Source organism: Balaenoptera physalus, assembly GCF_965194825.1.
Source record: "Balaenoptera physalus genome assembly, chromosome: 5".
NCBI lineage: Eukaryota > Metazoa > Chordata > Mammalia > Artiodactyla > Balaenopteridae > Balaenoptera > Balaenoptera physalus.
Genome location: NC_138884.1, coordinates 61846962 through 61864796, shown reverse-complemented (window position 1 = coordinate 61864796; position 17835 = coordinate 61846962). Strand labels below are relative to the sequence as shown.

The 17835-nt window shown below is 35.7% G+C and overlaps 1 protein-coding gene across 3 annotated transcripts in view; it reads right to left on the bottom strand.

Moving 5' to 3' along the window:
• Window positions 1-517: 517 nt before the first annotated feature.
• Window positions 518-17835, bottom strand: part of GC (GC vitamin D binding protein) — a 40649-nt gene continuing 23331 nt past the window's right edge. Inside the window, exons 7-13 of one of the 3 annotated variants that reach the window (XM_082463837.1) lie at window positions 14094-14223; window positions 12878-13080; window positions 12009-12138; window positions 11477-11574; window positions 9517-9649; window positions 4621-4672; window positions 518-701 (exon numbers count right to left, since the gene is read on the bottom strand). In XM_082463837.1, coding sequence (XP_082319963.1) covers window positions 4640-4672; window positions 9517-9649; window positions 11477-11574; window positions 12009-12138; window positions 12878-13080; window positions 14094-14223 — 727 coding nt within the window. In that variant the 3' untranslated portion in view covers window positions 518-701; window positions 4621-4639. Of the gene's footprint in view, window positions 702-4620; window positions 4673-9465; window positions 9650-11465; window positions 11575-12008; window positions 12139-12877; window positions 13081-14093; window positions 14224-17835 lie in introns of those variants that run through there. The other 2 variants (XM_082463836.1, XM_082463838.1) reach the window with 2 other exon arrangements.

Sequence of the window (17835 nt, the reverse complement as noted above, 5' to 3'; positions counted from 1 at the left end):
AATCAAGCACATAGAATATCTTATAGTGTATATACGGTAAATTGAATTCAGCTGAAATCATTGTATTTAGAACTTTGACCCAATAAATTGCTCTGAGGACTCGTCTTTAGCAACAATAAACTTGTTCAGGCTCCAAAGATTTTCTTTTTGCCGGGCAGACACTACCTAATTAATGGCGTACAACTTGCAGCTGGGAGCAAGAAGGTATCCTCAGGGGGCTGCTTTTTCTTTAATTAAAAACAAATTTTTTCTTTAAGAAGTGAGCTATTCCAGGCTATTTATGGTAGAAGGCTGTTAACTTTTTCTTAATGGTACATATTAAGCCTGAGAAGCGATCAAGGCATGGAGCTCAGTGTGCTGGGAAGTGTAAAGTGGATGCGTATGCCGTGAATCTTTTAGGACACAGCAAATCTAGAAAAGAGCAGGGGCTTGTGAGGCTGAGGCTGCCTCCTGTAGTGTCTTTGTGAAGGTCACAGGAAGAGTGCTGGAGATCAACACGGTAGCATCATGCTCAGCATTTATGGTTTGCATTGTAGTTCAATTTATTTTGTTAACAGATCATCATACTCAACATTAACAATAGTACGAGGCTCTTGCAGCTGATAACAAGCAGGGAGTATCCTAGTTGTCTCCCTAGGAGCTCTGGTTTTGCTTAGGTTAGGCTGTCAGATGTCATTCCCAGAGTGGTTCCAGCTCTAGGTCTGTGGGAATAATGGAAATAAATGTTAGAAAACCAGAGCTAATGGGCGACAATCATCCTACGGTTCAACAGATGCATATAAGGTCAGGTTATTATGCATAAAGATAAACCTGTCTAGCGTGACCCGTGTATCCACTACAGCCCACCTGATGGGTCCAGTCAATGTAAGAAATTCCCGAGGCCTGAATATAAAGCCGTCACTGTTATGCTAAGGTACATCATACAGTTTTTTTTTTCTTTGAACTAATGGTGTATGTAAGTTTCTGATGTATGAGTATGAATAATCACTGCCAGAGCGAAAAAAAGCAACCAATGCACATGAGGCCCCTCGGTCATGGGACTGAGATAATAGTTCAGTGGTTATTTTAGTAACTCACTGAGTGTGAGGTTTTAATCAAATCACCTTCTACTTTGTAATGAAGCAGATGTGTCTCCCCCTTGCTTATTTTCTTTTCCAAGACACTACAGCAGAGTTGTATCATAATTCTATTTGCACAGTGCAAGAAATTCCATCTTTCATTGACCTCAATGAGTTTATGCCTTGGAGTGAGGATGAGAAAGGAGACACCTCCATGCCTCCCTCATATGTTTCTCTCGTGGTGTCAGCACCTAGTTGTGCTGAGTGTGATTCTAGTAGCATTTTCCCTCTGACTCGATTCTGCAGCATGAGCTAACTCCTTTTTCTGTTGGCAACCCAAGGAACACTAATTGTTTCCAAAGCTGAAGGAAAAAGATAACTGGCTTTGTGGGATTTATTAAAAGACAGTAATTCCTTCTCCAACGGGGCATGCAAATGTGGTCACAATCAACTTGGGGGTTAGAAGAAATTGATCGAGGGGCCCAATAACTGTCAAGATGACAAGTCAGGTTTATAAAAAGACTTTAGTTAAGAATGAAATAGCTTCAAGCTGTTGAGTGGAAGACATGAATTGTGGGTGTACTTAAGGATGGGAACACCTTGAGACAAAGGCTCCAGCTTCTACAAGCTGTTCAAACCTCTAGAGTGGGGTGGGCTTTCAGTGAAAAATACATAGCCAGCCGAAGTTAGTTTAATGGATTTAGGAACTGCTTCACGCTAAATAATGTGCCACTTGTGTCATCAAGAGCATAATTGTTAGAGTAAGAAAAACCGTAGAAGAACTTGGATATATTCTAGAGCAATTTAAGATAAGAAGAAAAGGCTGGTCTATGGGGAGAGGGGGGAGGGAAGACAAGTGCTCACTACTTAGTTTGGAATCAAAGTCAAGTGCTGGATTCAGAGCAGCTCACAACTGCTGATAATTAAATGAATCCAGGATTGTCCTACAGAGCTACAGAATTCTACCTGGAACCCAAGAATCATGATCTGCTGGCTGTGTTCTAGAAACTAATAGAACTTTTAGGTTATGGCATCATTATTTCTAGACATCAAGTGCCCCAGTCCCACAACCTTGTGAACAAGGTATAATTTGCTCTTTCAAAGCCACATAACTGCTCCAAATATAACAACCCTTTATAATTGCAGATTGTGATTATAATAAACAGGCAGTGGGTAAAATAGAGCTTGAAACCTATGGAAGGATATGTGAGTGATTTTTAGGGCTTCCTTCTAGCTGATCAAAATATGTTTGGGTGGCCAAACAATTGGGTGATGCAGAAATTGAAGGACTAATTAAAGGCCATAGAAAAATATTGACTAATGCGGGAGAAATGATAAAATATTTATAGAAGATAATGACTAGAACCAGAAGAATCAGTCTATTATGAACCCTTCATTAATCTGTCACTGAAAAAAAGTTTACCTGTTGACTTAGCTAGCATTAAATATTTCAGAAAGTTGTTAGGTTAAAAAAAAAAATCTCTTAATCTATCAAATTAGTGTTACCTTTCCTTAAAATACTCTCTTTTTCAATTTGTGCTCCCAGGGACTGAAAGAATATGAATATACCTGAGACACCAAAAAATGCACTGAGTTCCTAGAGAATAACATAATCCGGTGAAAACAAATTCAAAGGCGAAATTACATGGCTTTCCAAACAACCCGAATTCTTATTAAGGCTAGGGATACCTCAAAGGGTGGGAGGTGAGGTAATGTCGTGTATTGGGATTTTAACTCTATATAGATTATATGTGGATTGAGATGAAGGGAGACTGAATTAATTTAAATGAGGGAAAACGATTAGTTTAGCAGCAACAGAGACCAGATGCTATTTTTAACTCTAGAATATTTATACTCAAGTAACTTGGCTTTTAATTTTTTAATTGAGGTATAAGTGACATAACGTATTAGTTTCAGGTGTGGCCTTTAGCCTTTTTCTCCAGAAATAGTTCAGTGAACTTACTTTCCCTTTAAGACACAATATTCATATGCAAAAGCACAAGAATATATAGGCAGGGAAACTTGTTTTAGTTTAGATTCATATTGCGGACAAAGAATGTTGCCTGCCATGCCAATAAACAATAAATGTTGCCTGCCATCAGACACTGCAGCTGTCCTGACAGTGTGCCCTGAGGGGAATTCAGGATGGAGAAAAACAGAAAACTTTCCGTGTTCTGGATGCTGGCCCTATGCATATCTAAAGCAATAATTTCAATGACCCCAGATTCTTGCACCTTCCCATATAATAGAAAAGAACTAAAATCATTAACTTGAGTTGTCTGTTCTTTGTGATTAGCAATAATCTTTGATGTTCAACTTCATGTTTGTTTTTTCAGCAAAAAAACTCCTATGTATCCTGACTCCTCCCTTACCTCCTCAGAACTATCTGAGAGGCTGTCTCCTGGGCTGTAGTCCTCAGTAAGGTCCCCGAATAAAACATAACTCACAACTTTCAGGTTGTATGTTTTTCTTCAGTCGACAGTTGTATCAGTAGTAGAAGCGGCAGCAGTAACAACTTTGCTAGTATTACTGCTACTATTTTCTAAGAATTTTATATGCATAATCATTTCACTTAATCATTGCAACAATGCTGAGAGGTAGATATTACAATTTCTTCTTACGGAAAAGGGAACTGAGCTCTAGGCAGTATAATTTAAGTTTATAAAGATAGATGGAGAGGAGATTCTAATCCAGATTGGGTGATTCCAAAAATGAGTTTCCTTGATCATCTCCATTGCAGTGCCTCTCAGAATGTTAATTTTCTTTTGCTGTTTCTAATGATTCATATTGTTGATAGCTGGAAGCTTGAATTTCATTAGTCAAAGGCTTTTGCTTCCATATCATTTTAGGAAAAGATGTCAGTAAATCAGCAAAGTTAAAATTTTAAATCATTGAAAAGCCTGTTTAAGATCTGAGATAAACCAAAACCACTTTTTTAAATCATTTTTTTTTAATTTCAGAAGCAATATCTTTAAAATGAATACAATTATATCTAGAGAGAAAATATTTTTGTAGAAATGTGCACAGTTGAGGTCACCTTCAGTTTAAAGTATGGAGTTCTATCAAAATTATTTTGTACTTTTAATATCTTTATCAGGCATTTTTTAATGGGTGAAAATGTAATATCTGAAAGAAGCAAGTAGTACTATTTCAACAGTGTTGCTTTAATTTGAGGAATGCCGCTTTCCTTCTGAGAATCCTGCCATGTTATCTTTAAGACTTGATGGTCTGTCTTCAAACTCAGTTTTTTCTATTGAATGCATTAAAACCCCTGAAATGATCTCTATACTGTCATTATTTTTGATGTGAGGTTAAGATGGATATAGTACCTGGCTGGGCATCTGAATTCTAGTCCTAAATTTGTCAGAAGTTGGTCGTATATACTTGCATAAGCTTCTTGACTTTTCCATATGCTTAATATTTTCATCTCATAAAATAGTCTCATAAAATGACTTTAAATAACTGTTAGAATAATTTGGACAAATAGTCTCCTTCCCATTATGATTTTAAAAATATATTGTACAAAGCTGGGTTCTTTGCTGCCTGTAAAAACCGTACTTACCTAAGACAATACACATGCATCAGGACTGTAGGGTATTCATTTCAGCATCAATCTGAAATGAAAAAAGTTATTTAAATCATGGAGTGTTTTGTTTGTAGACTAGTAGGTCGTTTCAGAAGGTATAACAAATTTTTTTGAACCTTGTTTAGAGGAAAGGATTCTTGTCAAAATGCAGTTTTATATTGAACTTTTAATTGACCATCCTTCACATCCTTATTTAGTTTTACAGTGTCCCTGCTCTTGAAGAGTTTACAGTATTCCAGGAAAAAAGACAAGGAAAAAATGACAATAGTTAATAGGTGCTAATTATTGGGTGTGCACTGAATGTTAAGGCATAACAGCTTGGGTGCCAGGGAAGGATTCCCAGAGGAAGTGGTGTCTAAATTGAATTCAGAATCTTAATGAAAGATTGAGCCATGTTAGAGGGTGTGAATAGGGCAATCTGGGATGAGTCATTAGGTGCAAAACCTTGAGGTAAGAGCAAGTTTAATGTACTTGAAAAATTGCAAGTAGTTCAGGAGAACCAACACAAGAGGAACAAGAAGTAATGATCAGTTTGGAGAGGAAACCAAGGGTCCAAATTCTTTGATTAAAAAAAAAAAAATTGTACTTCAATTTAGAAGCAACAGAGAGCAATTAGAATGTATTAACCATTTTGTGCTTTGCAAAGGTTATTTTGACCTCAGTATAGAGATGGAATTGGGTGTGAGGCACTGGAGGAAGACTGGAGATGGGAGACCAAGGTTGTAATCCCAGCAAAAGATTGCCTAAAAGTACTGATAATGTAGAAGAAGGTATCTACTGAGAGATATTGAAGAGTTAGAATTGATAGGATTTGGAATTTAGTTGAATGTATATAGAAGTCAAGGATTCCATTTTAGACAATGTGTGAATGATGATAATATTTATACATTTCGGAAATAAGAGGGGGTTTTAAGGGAAAGACTTTGGGCATGTTGAGTTTGAATTTCTTGTGGGACAAGAGAGCCCCCATGGACAGTTGGATAAAAATGTTGGTGCTGAGGGGAGAGGTTCTGGCTAGAGGTAGAGATTTGAAGATTGAAGGCATGTCCATGGATGAGAACACTCAGGGAATGTCATGTCATGAAAAGTGAAGAAGATCAAGGAAAAACTCTAGAAAACATGGAAACTTAAGGGATAGGTAGAAGAGGAAGACAATACTAAAGAGAGTAAGAAGGGAAGAGTCAGAAGGAAAAAGGTAGAATATGATAATGCAGATGACAGTTGTTTCAAGAAGAAAAATAATTGTGGGTATCAAGTGTTTTGCAGAGAAGGCTGGTAAGATAAGGACTGAAAAATGTTTGTTAGATTTAGCAAGAAGATTTCAGTGTGACTTTGCCATTAGTGGTATGGTAGCATCAGAAGCCGTACTGCAAAGGGTGGAGGAATTAATAAGAGGTGTAAGGAATGAGAGTATATACTGTTCAAGAATCTTGGCTGTATGGGAAGAAGAAAAGTAGCTAGGGAGTAGTGTCTAAAGTATCTTAGTTTTTTAAGATCAGGAGATAAGTAACTTTAAATTAGAATCATTAAAAAGGTATTGTTGAAACAAAAGAGTGTAACTAATGAAAGAAGCTTCCAAGGAAGTGGGATGAATGGAATTCAGAGTGATACTACTGACCTGGTATCATGTTTGCTATTTTAACAATAATTTTGGATTTTCAGTCAGTAATTAATAGTTTTCCGGTATCAGTAATTTGCCTTTGTCATTATTAGCTAAATTAGGGCTGAATTCTGACAATGACATGGAGTGACAGTAACGGACTCATGAAATAAACTTATGATTTTCCTTATATAATCTCTATATCTCACTCAACCCATGTGTAAAAGGGGAATTAAAATGTTACCTAACATTTAGAATTGTTTTAGATCATTCTCTAAATACATGTAAAGCTATTAATATTCTGCTTAACAAATAGAAATGGTTTAATAATTGCTAGCTATGACACTGAGGATTATAAAATCTACTTATACTGAGAGATGTAACAATTTTTCCTGAAGTATGGGAGAGAAGACAAGGGGAGGGAGAGAAGGAGGTGAAGGGGATGAGAGAGGAAGAGTCAGTCTCCTCTTTGCCCAGCTTCTCTTGGCTATTTGCATTTGACTGTCTTCGAAATTTTAATGATCAACTCCAGCACATAACAGTGGCTTTCTGAAAACTTTGGGAAATCTGTTGGGACATCTTAGGGATAGCATAGTAATGAGTTTTCAGAAGAATGAACAGGGATGCCTTGCCTGAATGATGGAGAGAAATAAAAATCAAGTCTAATTTTGCAGTTGTAAGTTTTTCTACAGTCAGTGGGCCTCTATGGAAAATAAAAATGGACCAGTTCTGAGTGCCATGGTAGAGCCAAAAGAAAATTACACTGATGGTTCTGTTTCCTGATCATTTCAAGATCAGGGTGAGGGTAGGTAGGGGTAGATGACCACATAATGAAACACTGATTTAGTATGGTTCAGAGGCCCCTTCTGCCACTCTTCTAGCAACTGTGCCAAGTATATTTAGAATGGCAGACAGAAACGGATCCCTGGATATAAATGAGTTGGAGTGAATGTAGTAGATGGGCACTACTTATAAGGAAAAGAAACTGTCAAGCATTTGGACAAGGAGATTAAATGATAAATTTAATGATAAATTTTAATCCAAATTATAGGGTAAATGGGACAAATATTTACACTAAGCGTTGAGAATGAAAGTGAATGCTGTTCTAGCAGATTGAGGTCAGAAAGCAGAGGTGAGTACACCTACCTCACAATGAGATTAATGTAGAAAGACAATCAAAAAGGCTACAAACACCAGAGGGTCGAACGTCCGAGGGCTCTAAATAATCAAATGTTCATGAGTATCTCAACTCCACTGCTCTCACTGTTCTTTAGCAATTACGGAAAGTCTGGCTACTCAGAAGCAGCACTGCTATAAATTTACTGGTTATAAAGCAAGAAAATAGAACATTACAAAACTGCCTTCTCATCATGGTTGTTGAAAATAAAGTTTTAAAATGGCAATGTGTTATAGTGAAAAATATAGTGAAAAGCAGATTAAAGAAATGAAAAGCAAGAGGCTTGAAGGAAGCCTGTGCTTCGTGCATAAAGCTCAGTTTGTCTCGGATGAGGTCAAAAAGAAAAGCGTGTAGCTGGATGAACAGATGATGGGACTAGAGACGGGTTACAGAAGTGGTATTTTTGACAGAATATAAGAAAAGGATTTAGGCTTTTTTTTTCTTGATGACTGCATGAGGCCATCAGAGCAAATTCTGGTGATAGAAAACACCTTTTAGGTAAGGTGACTTTTTTTTTTTTTTTTTTTTTTTCCCCTTCTGGAAAAGGCAGCCTAAGCAGCTATTTATGTTACCCAAAGCCAGCTGGTAGTCCAGGAAGGAACTGTTCGATTTAGTTGCCTTATGCTAAATGTTTTAATGCCGATAATGACCAAAATATCCTAATACTCCAACTCTTTCAGTTTTTGTTTAGAATCTTACTTGTTTTGAATTTTAATGAAAGGTGAACATGATATATTTCTCAGCAGAATTTAAAGAACAGGCTTTTATTGTATTGAACCCTTTTCATCTGGAATTCTGACTTTACAAATTATTACAAACAAGGTTGGCAAATAGGTTTGGGATTGGAGTGTATACATGGAAATTGGAGGAGAAATCAGAATCTTCAAGGGTATAGAGAAGAAAGACAAACAACATGATGTAGCTCGATTTGTTAATTTAAGGCTTTGTTTGGCAGTATACGATGAAAACCAAAACTTCACTAAAACGTTCAGAGAATTGGTACATATAACCCAAAACTTAAAAGAACAAAAACAAAGGCACAAACAGCTTTTCACAGTCTAACTTTCCAAAAACCACTTCAAATATAAAAGAGCCTCTACTGAGAAGAGAGAAAAGACATTTTCTAGTTGGTAGAGAAAGCCAGACTAGACTCAGTAGAAATTATGAGGGGAATATCATGGTTTAGTTTATAGAAAAATGTTCTCATAAATGAAGCTACCGGGCAGTGAAATAGTCTACCTCTAGGAGAAAATTAATTGACTGTATTTAAATGGAAGCTGAATGACCTGTGGAAGGGATTAACTGAGTAAAAAATTACACTAAATGAGCTTCAAGGTTTTCTTCTGACACATAAACTTTTGTGATTTTTATTAAGTTCTTGGATATTATCAAATGTGCTCTAATAGAATAGTAATAGAAATAGAATAGAAAAATAATAGAATAACAAAATGAAACCAGGCTTTGTTGCTTTCATGGTTTAAATGAACAAAATTTCATGTAAGTTCTTGAAAAAATTCTTTAACTTATAGGAAAGAACTTCTGATTGGCATTAAATCACTGGCCTAAGTAGTATTAACTTTTACACTGTAGTTAAATTATTTTTATGTAACGGCAAAAATGATGGGTCCAAAATAGATCATAAATGTTTCCTTCCCAATAGACAACAAAACCAACAATAGTTAAATCCGGCCAAAAGGGGTACACCTTAATAACATGACCTGTAGAAAGAGGTGAGCAAAGGAAGATACTATTTTGGTATGGCATAGAGTTGTTTTAACCCTGCCTCTATATTCCAGAAATAGAATGCGTGAGACATCAAAATTCTTGGAATTGTCACTAATACCTCCAAATTAGCTGTGAAGTGAAATGGAGTGCTCTCTTTACCTTTTTTGACTATTCTAATATAGCATTCTGAAATGACTGCTGGAGGATAATGGGTCAAATGGAGGATATAAACAAATGGATTACTGCATCTGAAAAGGCCAACAAAACATTTCCCCATGAACAGGACAGGCAATCAGTAACAAATGAGTAAAGCTTACTATATAAGTTCTTAATACTATGCAGTGATAAGTAGAGGGTTAAATTTTCTTACCTCTGAATTGCAGTAGAGAGGAGGTGAGTTTATAGAACAACACTTGGAGGCAAAGTCTGAGCGCTTGGCAACCAGCTCTTCGAGTTCTGTCTCTGTGGCATCAGGCAGTTTTCCTCTTAGCCTCTCTGCCAGTCTGAAAGGCCAATTTTATGTAAAGTTTTACTAGATGTGTTTTATAAACATGTCTAGTGCAAAATGATAGCCACTTCAGATCTTTAGCAACAAAAAAGGAAAATATAGTTGCCCTTCTTAAGAGAACTTAATATCTGTGGAATGATTTTTAGTGCCTCAATTTGAGATTAGAAAGTGAAACCTGTCTCTTTAGGTCATGAAAGTAAACATACAAACTGTTGCTGAATTTGAATTCCCGCCCTTCCCCTTTCATTCGCTCAGTTGCATCAATCAGCATGGATGACTCCCTCCTTTACTCTCCCTGACCTTTCATCTTCTCTCAAGTTCTAGATTACAAACTCCTCAAAGAATACTTCCCTTACAGGACTTTGTCACCTTCATGTATTCTCCCTCATTTTATGTAATTTTCCCTTCAGTTTGCCTACTTCTTAACTACCTATGCTAGAAAACACAAGAAAGGTTAGAAACTTTGGCTCTTGTTTTTAGCTCTACTATTAACTAACTATCTCCCTTTCAAGACGGTGCTAGGATCTGAATTCTCTTGATTCTCTCCCAGTTTGATTGGTCTATGATCTTGGTAACTCTCTACCCTCATAATGGTTTATGACTCAGCCTGGTTTACGACTTTCTCCAAGAAATACTTGCCAGCCCAGTCAGTAGTGGGATTGGGAAGTAGTAGAGACCCAAGTTTATCTGGAGTTGGGATTAGTAAAATGGATACAGGGAAAGGCCAAGAGGGTGAGGGGGATAGCCTGCTTATAAAAGCGTTATTGGAAAGAGTTGGTCCCAGCTGGGAGGGAAAGCAAGTCAGACCAGAAGGAACTCACAGGATAGGGAGAAAAAGGGCACGTATGGGATTGTAAATACCTAGACGCAATCGTTTCAATCTTCTCTACTTTCAAAACTCAAAATGTCAATTTTACTGCATTAACATTTTTAATGTATTGAGATTATATAAATTATCACTCAGTTGCCCCGGGTAATCCTGGAGTTCAAAACTGTTGGCAGAGAACTTAATCTTGCATTATCTGTAACATTCTGTAACGCCTACATAATCTATTAATTATGTAATTTCCTGATAACTGGGAAATGACCATTTTGAACTTAAGGATTTCACAGCTTTTTTTCTTTTAGAGCTTTGTTAAGGTAGACTTCATGGGGGTCACTGAAGAAGGTGTCATCCTTTTGGGATTCTTTATAAAGGTCTTTTTGTGGGGTTGTATTTGTGCTTACTTGATCTGTGTTGTTCACAATGATTGGAAATGAATCTAAGAAATTAATAAAGTTGAGAATGACATGATCTTCTCAACAGAGATTTTCCAGGAAGCCAGTAAAACTTTTCATTATTATGGCCTATTATTTTAGTGTTAACACTTATTTATAAAGAAATGCCTTCCTTTTTTTTTTTTTTATAAAGAGTTTCACTTAATTTTTATTTATTTATTTTATTTTTGGCTGTGTTGGGTCTTCGTTTCTGTGCGAGGGCTTTCTCTAGTTGCTGCAAGCGGGGGCCACTCTTCATCGCGGTGTGCGGGCCTCTCGCTATCGCGGCCTCTCCTGTTGCGGAGCACAGGCTCCAGACGCGCAGGCTCAGCAGTTGTGGCTCTCGGGCCCAGTTGTTTCGCGGCATGTGGGATCTTCCCAGACCAGGGCTCGAACCCGTGTCCCCTGCATTGGCAGGCAGATTCTCAACCACTGCGCCACCAGGGAAGCCCATGCCTTCCTTTTTGACTTAGCACATCTAAAGTCTTCAACTCTGCTTCAAATAGCAGTACTGGGCTACTATTATCGATAAATTTGGAGGAATCAGCCAGAACAAGTCCCTTACTTTTTCTTGTACTCAGTAAATGTGTTTTCTGAATAATCGGCACACAGTTCTTGTCCCTTTTCAATGAAAGAAGATAGGTCTCTCGTCAATTGAGGGCCCTGTAAGAAAACAATTATTTGTCTTGAAACACTGTTCAGGGAGATGTGAAATCAGAACTCCATGCAATGTATCAAGATGAGTGTTTATTATCTCTATCAGATATTGGCTAACATTTTCTACATAAGACCAGATGGTAAATATTTTAAGCTTTGTAAGTTCTATACAGTCTCTGCTGTACCTACTCAACTGCCACCATGGCAAAAAAGCAGCCATAAACAATAATTAGAGCTATATGCCAATGAAACTTTATGAACACTGATGTTGGAGTCTTATATAATTTTCATGTATAATGAAATATTATTATTTTTAGGGCATTTAAAAATGTAAGACCATTCTTAGATCACAGACACCAGGCCAGATTTGCCCTATGAGCTGCAGTTTGCCAACCCTTGATCTATAGCAAAGTTGATAAAGAAAAGGTAGCACATTGTACCTTAGCATTGAAACAGGCAGTAGAGTCTTCAGAGTGGCAGCATTCATCAAGGCTTTTCAGGGTTGGCTCAAGTATTTTACTGAGGAATACTTCTGGAATATGAGTCTTCCTACTTAGGTCAAACGTATACCTGGCATGAAAGAGAAAGGAGATAACACTCTTTAACATGGGTAGATTTGTGTAGGCATGTCATGTTTTGAAATTTGACATCTATTAAGGCAGAATACCTGCCTTCTTAATTAAAAATAAGATTTAATTCAAATTGACTCCAAGTCAACAGGTTTGAAGTTAAAATCAATATTCTCATTTGAATGCAAATTATTAACAGTTGCTTTGAAGCTATTGTAACTAGTTAATTTAACTCAAGTAAAATGCTGTATGTACTACATATAAATTTGTTTATGTATTTATATATAAACAGATCTACTTCAAATGCATATGGAACTGTCCTTTATGCAACTATAATACAATGAACCCTATATAAAGCATCGAGTGAGTAACTTAGGTAGCTTTTCTGTGAAAGTAGTTTGTGTAAATTCTTCCATTGTCTCATCCCATTGTTTATGCATTTATAAAAACAATGAGTACTTAGACAAATGTAAATTAGTTTCAATCCAAATTCAGTCTACATCCTGCTCTCTAATACTGGTAATTGATTTTGGGGCCTGTTGACTTAATTGAGAAATATTTTTACACCTCAAGTATGCACGTACTGGTAGTTCATGCAACTCAGTATACGCAACCAATGGTTTATTTTAGTTCTTAGCTGGAGGAAAACATTATATATTACCATTTCTTCCCATTTTAATTTCTTTGTCACTTAATGCTAGTGAATATCAATACTGTCAAATTAGATCAACCCTACTTACTGATCCAGGACTTTGGTGTTCCCTTTATCACACACATCTTTGTTTGTGGGCAACTTGACATCTGGCAGGTCGGGGTTTTGGGCAGCTGGCATGAAGTAAGTGCACACAAAAATGTCCATGGGTGTTTTTTCTTGACAACAGTCCTTAAACTTAGAATTCTTTGTGGATAAGTTGTCACAGATTTTTACTGTGTATTCAGGCAGCTACAAAAGCAATTGTCAGTTTGTGCATTGTTAGTTTCCTAGTTAGTCTAATTAAAAATAAGGAAGGCTTACAAAAGTCAGTGTGAATGCTCTTTCAAGGTACATTGGTAGGACATTTGCGGAGGGCAATTTGTCAACGTGTACTAAGAGTCCTAAAGTATACAATCTGATTTCCACGCATTTACTCTCAGAAAATAATTATGGATGAAGGGAAGATTTAGCTATAAGGCTATTAAGGGCAGCATTGCTTAACATATTAAACTGAAACAACCTAAATCCAATAAAAGGGGACTGGTTAAATAAAAAGATGGCATATCTAGGTAGATAAATGCAGCATATGCAATACATACATAGAGTCCCACTTAGCCATTATAAGTCAGGTTATAGAAAAACACCTATGGACACAGACAGATATCCTCAATGAAAAAAGGCCAGGTAACAAAGTATCTATTTCTAAAGAGGTCCACAGACACGTAGTGACTTTTATTTAAGTAACAGTTCAAATTTGTATCTACTTGAAAGGATTATATAAATGAAAGGTGAGAAATTTGGATGACTATCAAATTTTAATAGACATAACAAAAACATTAGACACTTTTAATAATGGTTGTAGTGTTGTCTAATAGAACAGATGATGAATGATGAAAAATAATTTCTATCTGTACTGTGCAATACTGAGCATTTGAAAAGTGGCTAGTGTTACCAAAGTTGAAGTTTAATTTAAACTTAACTATATATGACTAGTAGATCTGCATTGGGCTCTGTAGGTAGAGTAAGGTCTTGGGAATCAGAATCTTGTCCTTGTGTGTGGACTTTGCCACTTGCTAGTTGTATGACTTCAAAGTATTAATCCTTGCTAATCTTCTGTTTCCTCATCTGTAAAATTGAGTTAACAATATATTTAAATTTCATAGGATACATATGAGGATTCATTGAGATGATGCATGTAGAAAGCTGCTTAGGAGAATGCCTGCCACTCAGTATGTGGCTCGTGATGATGACGATTTTCTTACCTCCTTAGCCATGCAGTCCTCAGAGGCAGACTCACAGCACTTGGAGACGATTGTAGTAATACCTTCAGCCAGCGGCAAAACATCTTCCAGATTCGCAGTAGGCACTTTCTGGGCAAATTTTATGAGATGGCTAAACAGTTAAAAATGAATTAGTAGTTTACCCATATTCTCAGTTTTTTTGGTTTCATTATGAACACAGAGTCGGGAGGAGTATTAGCATAGTTTTAATTCCTCAACAGCTGCGTAGAGCACAACTGCTATGTGATGGATCCTTTGTGCAGAAGACACTATTCAAAATTCAGTCATCCCCAATGGATCTTTTCATATTTTCAGTACTGATATAGAGCTTCTCTTCTGGCCAGATCTACGTAGTTGAAGCATGCCTTTAAAATGTTAGATCTAACGTATAGCTGATTCACTTTGTTATACAGCAGAAACTAACACAACATTGTAAAGCAATTATACTCCTATAAAGATGTTAAAAAAAAAAATAGTTGTGATAAAAAAAAGTTAAATCTAAAATGGCAATAAAGAAAGCACTAATGTCTATTCATGAGGCCAGCATTGTGTTTTTGTGACCCCTTATAGTCTTTAAAAATTTTCATAAGTTCATTTAGAAACTACAGATAAAAGAAATAATGAAGACCTATAGCCCTAGACCACAGAGTTAATAAATGTTGACGTTTTGGTGTATTACCCTGATGTATTTTATAAGGCTTACAAGGTATTTTATAAGCGATTGTGCTCTGCTATACCATTCACCTATTTTCCTTTTTCACTTAATATATCAGGAATAGGTTCTATATCATTCTTTTTAAATTGCGGCAAAAAACATAAAATTGGCCATCTTAACCATTTTTAAGTGTATAGTTCAGTAATGTTAAGTATATTTACTTTTATATAACAGATCTCTAGAAATTTATCTTGCAAAATTAAAACTCGATACCCATAAATACTGCCCCCTCCCCACTGATCCACCCTCAGCCTTTGGTGAGCTTCTACCTTTTTGCTTTCTTTTTCTATGACTTTTATTACTTTAGATATTCTATATGAGTGAAATCATACAGTATTTGTCCTTTTGTGACTGCTTATTTTGCTTAGCCTAATGTCCTCAATGTTCATCCATGTCGTAGCATGTGACAGGAATTTTTTTAAGACTCTATAATATGTAATATAGGTATGTATTGTATGTATGTATCACACTTTATCCATTCATCTGTCAGTGGACATTTGGGTTGCTTCTACCTCTTGACTATTGTGAATAATGCTGCAATTAACATGGGTGTGCAAATATCTCCTTGAGGTTCTGCTTTGAATTTCCCTGGCTATATATGCAGAAGTGAGATTGCTGGATCATATGGTGACTCTATTTTTAAATTTTTGAGAAACCTTCATACTATCTTTCACAATGGCTCTACCATTTTGCATTCCCATCAGCAGTGCACAAGGATTCCAATTTCTCCATATCCTTGCCAACACTCATTTTCTGTTCTTTTGGTAGTGGTCATCCTAATAGGTGTGAGATGATATCTCATTGTGGCTTTGATTTGTTTTCTCTTATGATTAGTGATGTTGAATATCTTTCCACTTACATATCTCTTGTTGAATCATCTATTCAATTATTTTTAATCAAGTTATTTTTTGTTGAGCTGTAGAAGTTCCTTACGCATTCTAGATATTAAACCATTATTAGATAGATGACTTGCAAATATTTTCTCCCATCCCATAGATTGCCTTTTCACTTGGTTTTTTCCTTTAAAGTGCAGTAGTTTAAGCTTGATGTAGTGCTATATATCTATTTTTGCTGTGACCTATGCTTTGGTGTCATTTCCAAGAAATTGCCAAATCCAATGTCCTGAGGTTTTTTCCCTATGTTTTCTTCTAGGAGTTTTATAGATTTAGATCTTTAATCCATTTTTAATTAATTTTAATATATGGTGTAAGGTAAGGGTTCAACTTCATTCTTTTGCAAGTGCAAATCCAATTTTTCCAGCACCATTTGTTGAAGAGACTTTTTTCTCAATCGTGTAGTTTTGGCACCCTTGTGGAAAATCATTTGGCCATATATATTAGGGTTTCTACATGAGCTCTCTATTCTTTTCCACTGGTCTCTCTATATCTTGTTATGCCCGTACCACAGTGTCTTTATTACTGTTGCTTTGTAATATGTTTTGAAATCAAAGTGTGAGACCTCCAACTTTGTTGTTCTTTTTCAAGATTGTTTTGGCTATAAGGAGTCCCTTGATATTCCATATGAATTTTAGGGTGATTTTTTTTTTTCCGTTTCAGCAAAAAAAAAAAAAAAATGCCATTGGGATATTGATAGATTACATTGAATCTGTAGATTGCTTTGGATAGTATGGATTTTTTTTTTTTTTTTTTTTTTTTATCTGAAGTAGTATTTATTTTATCATCTTTTCATTTCTATTAAGGTATGGTTGATGTACAATATTGTATAAGTTTCAGGTATACAAGAGTGATTCACAATTTTTAAAGGTTATATTCCATTTATAGTTACTATAAAATATTGGCTATATTCCCCATGTTATACAACATATCATTGTTGCTTATTTACTTTATGCATAGTAGTTTGTACCTCTTGATCCCCTACTACTATCTTGCCCCTTCCCTCCTTCCTTCTCCTCACTGGTAATCACTAGTTTGTTTTCTATATCTGTGAGTCTGTTTCTTTTTTGTTATATTCACTAGTCTGTTTTATTTTTTAGATTCCACATATAAGAGGTATCATACAGTATTTCTCTGCCTAACTTATTTCACTTAGCATAATACCCTCCAAGTCCATCCATGTTGCAAATGCCAAAATTTCATTCATTTTTTTTTTTTTTTTTTTTTTGGATGACCACAACAAAAGCAACAATGATTGCCATTACCAAACATGAAACACACTCATACTATGTCATAATATTGACATTCAGTAGTATGGATATTTTTACAACATTGATTCTTCCAATCCATAAGCATGAAATGTCTTTCTATTTTTAGTTTTGATTTCTTTTAGCAACACTTTGTTTTCATTAAATATTCTTTTAAAATATAATTATAACAAACTGGCATTCTCTCATAAATGGATATATCATGATTGATTTAAATATGCTCTATTAGGAAATATCTAAGTTTTTCATATTTAAAAAAAAAAAATGTGGCAGCAATGTTTTTAGCTAAATCTTTGTCCACACTCAGTTCCTTGGAGTAAATTCCTAGACACTAATGCAAGTATAAATTTATGATTAAGACATATATGTATATTGTTATAGGGGGTTTTATACTATGAATTCCTATGCTCTGCATGCCAAATACTCTAAATGCAAGGAAAACTAAAGGGAAGTTTTAGAGAAGATGCCATTTAGTATTTCAGTAGTTCTAATGGAAGATTATTTTTAAAGGACTCATGAAAGTAGTTTCTATGCCCTTTGGGGGAACCTTAAGATCTGGTGCCAGCATGAATTCTTTCATTACCATTAGAGGAAAAAACTTGTGGATCAGAGTAAAAGGAATTAAAAAGACTCTAAATACTGAAGATATAAAGCTGGCAAATCTAGATGTCTGAGGAGTTGAGAGACGTGTAAACATAGAAACTGTCAAAATTGTGAAATTAACAATAGCCATACAAAAATCAAAGTGAAGCTTATAAACAAAGTAAGTAATTAGAATAAATTCATGAAGCTTACGAGATGTACACTATAGAGCACAAAGCTTCATATAACAAGAATTCAGGAAGTTT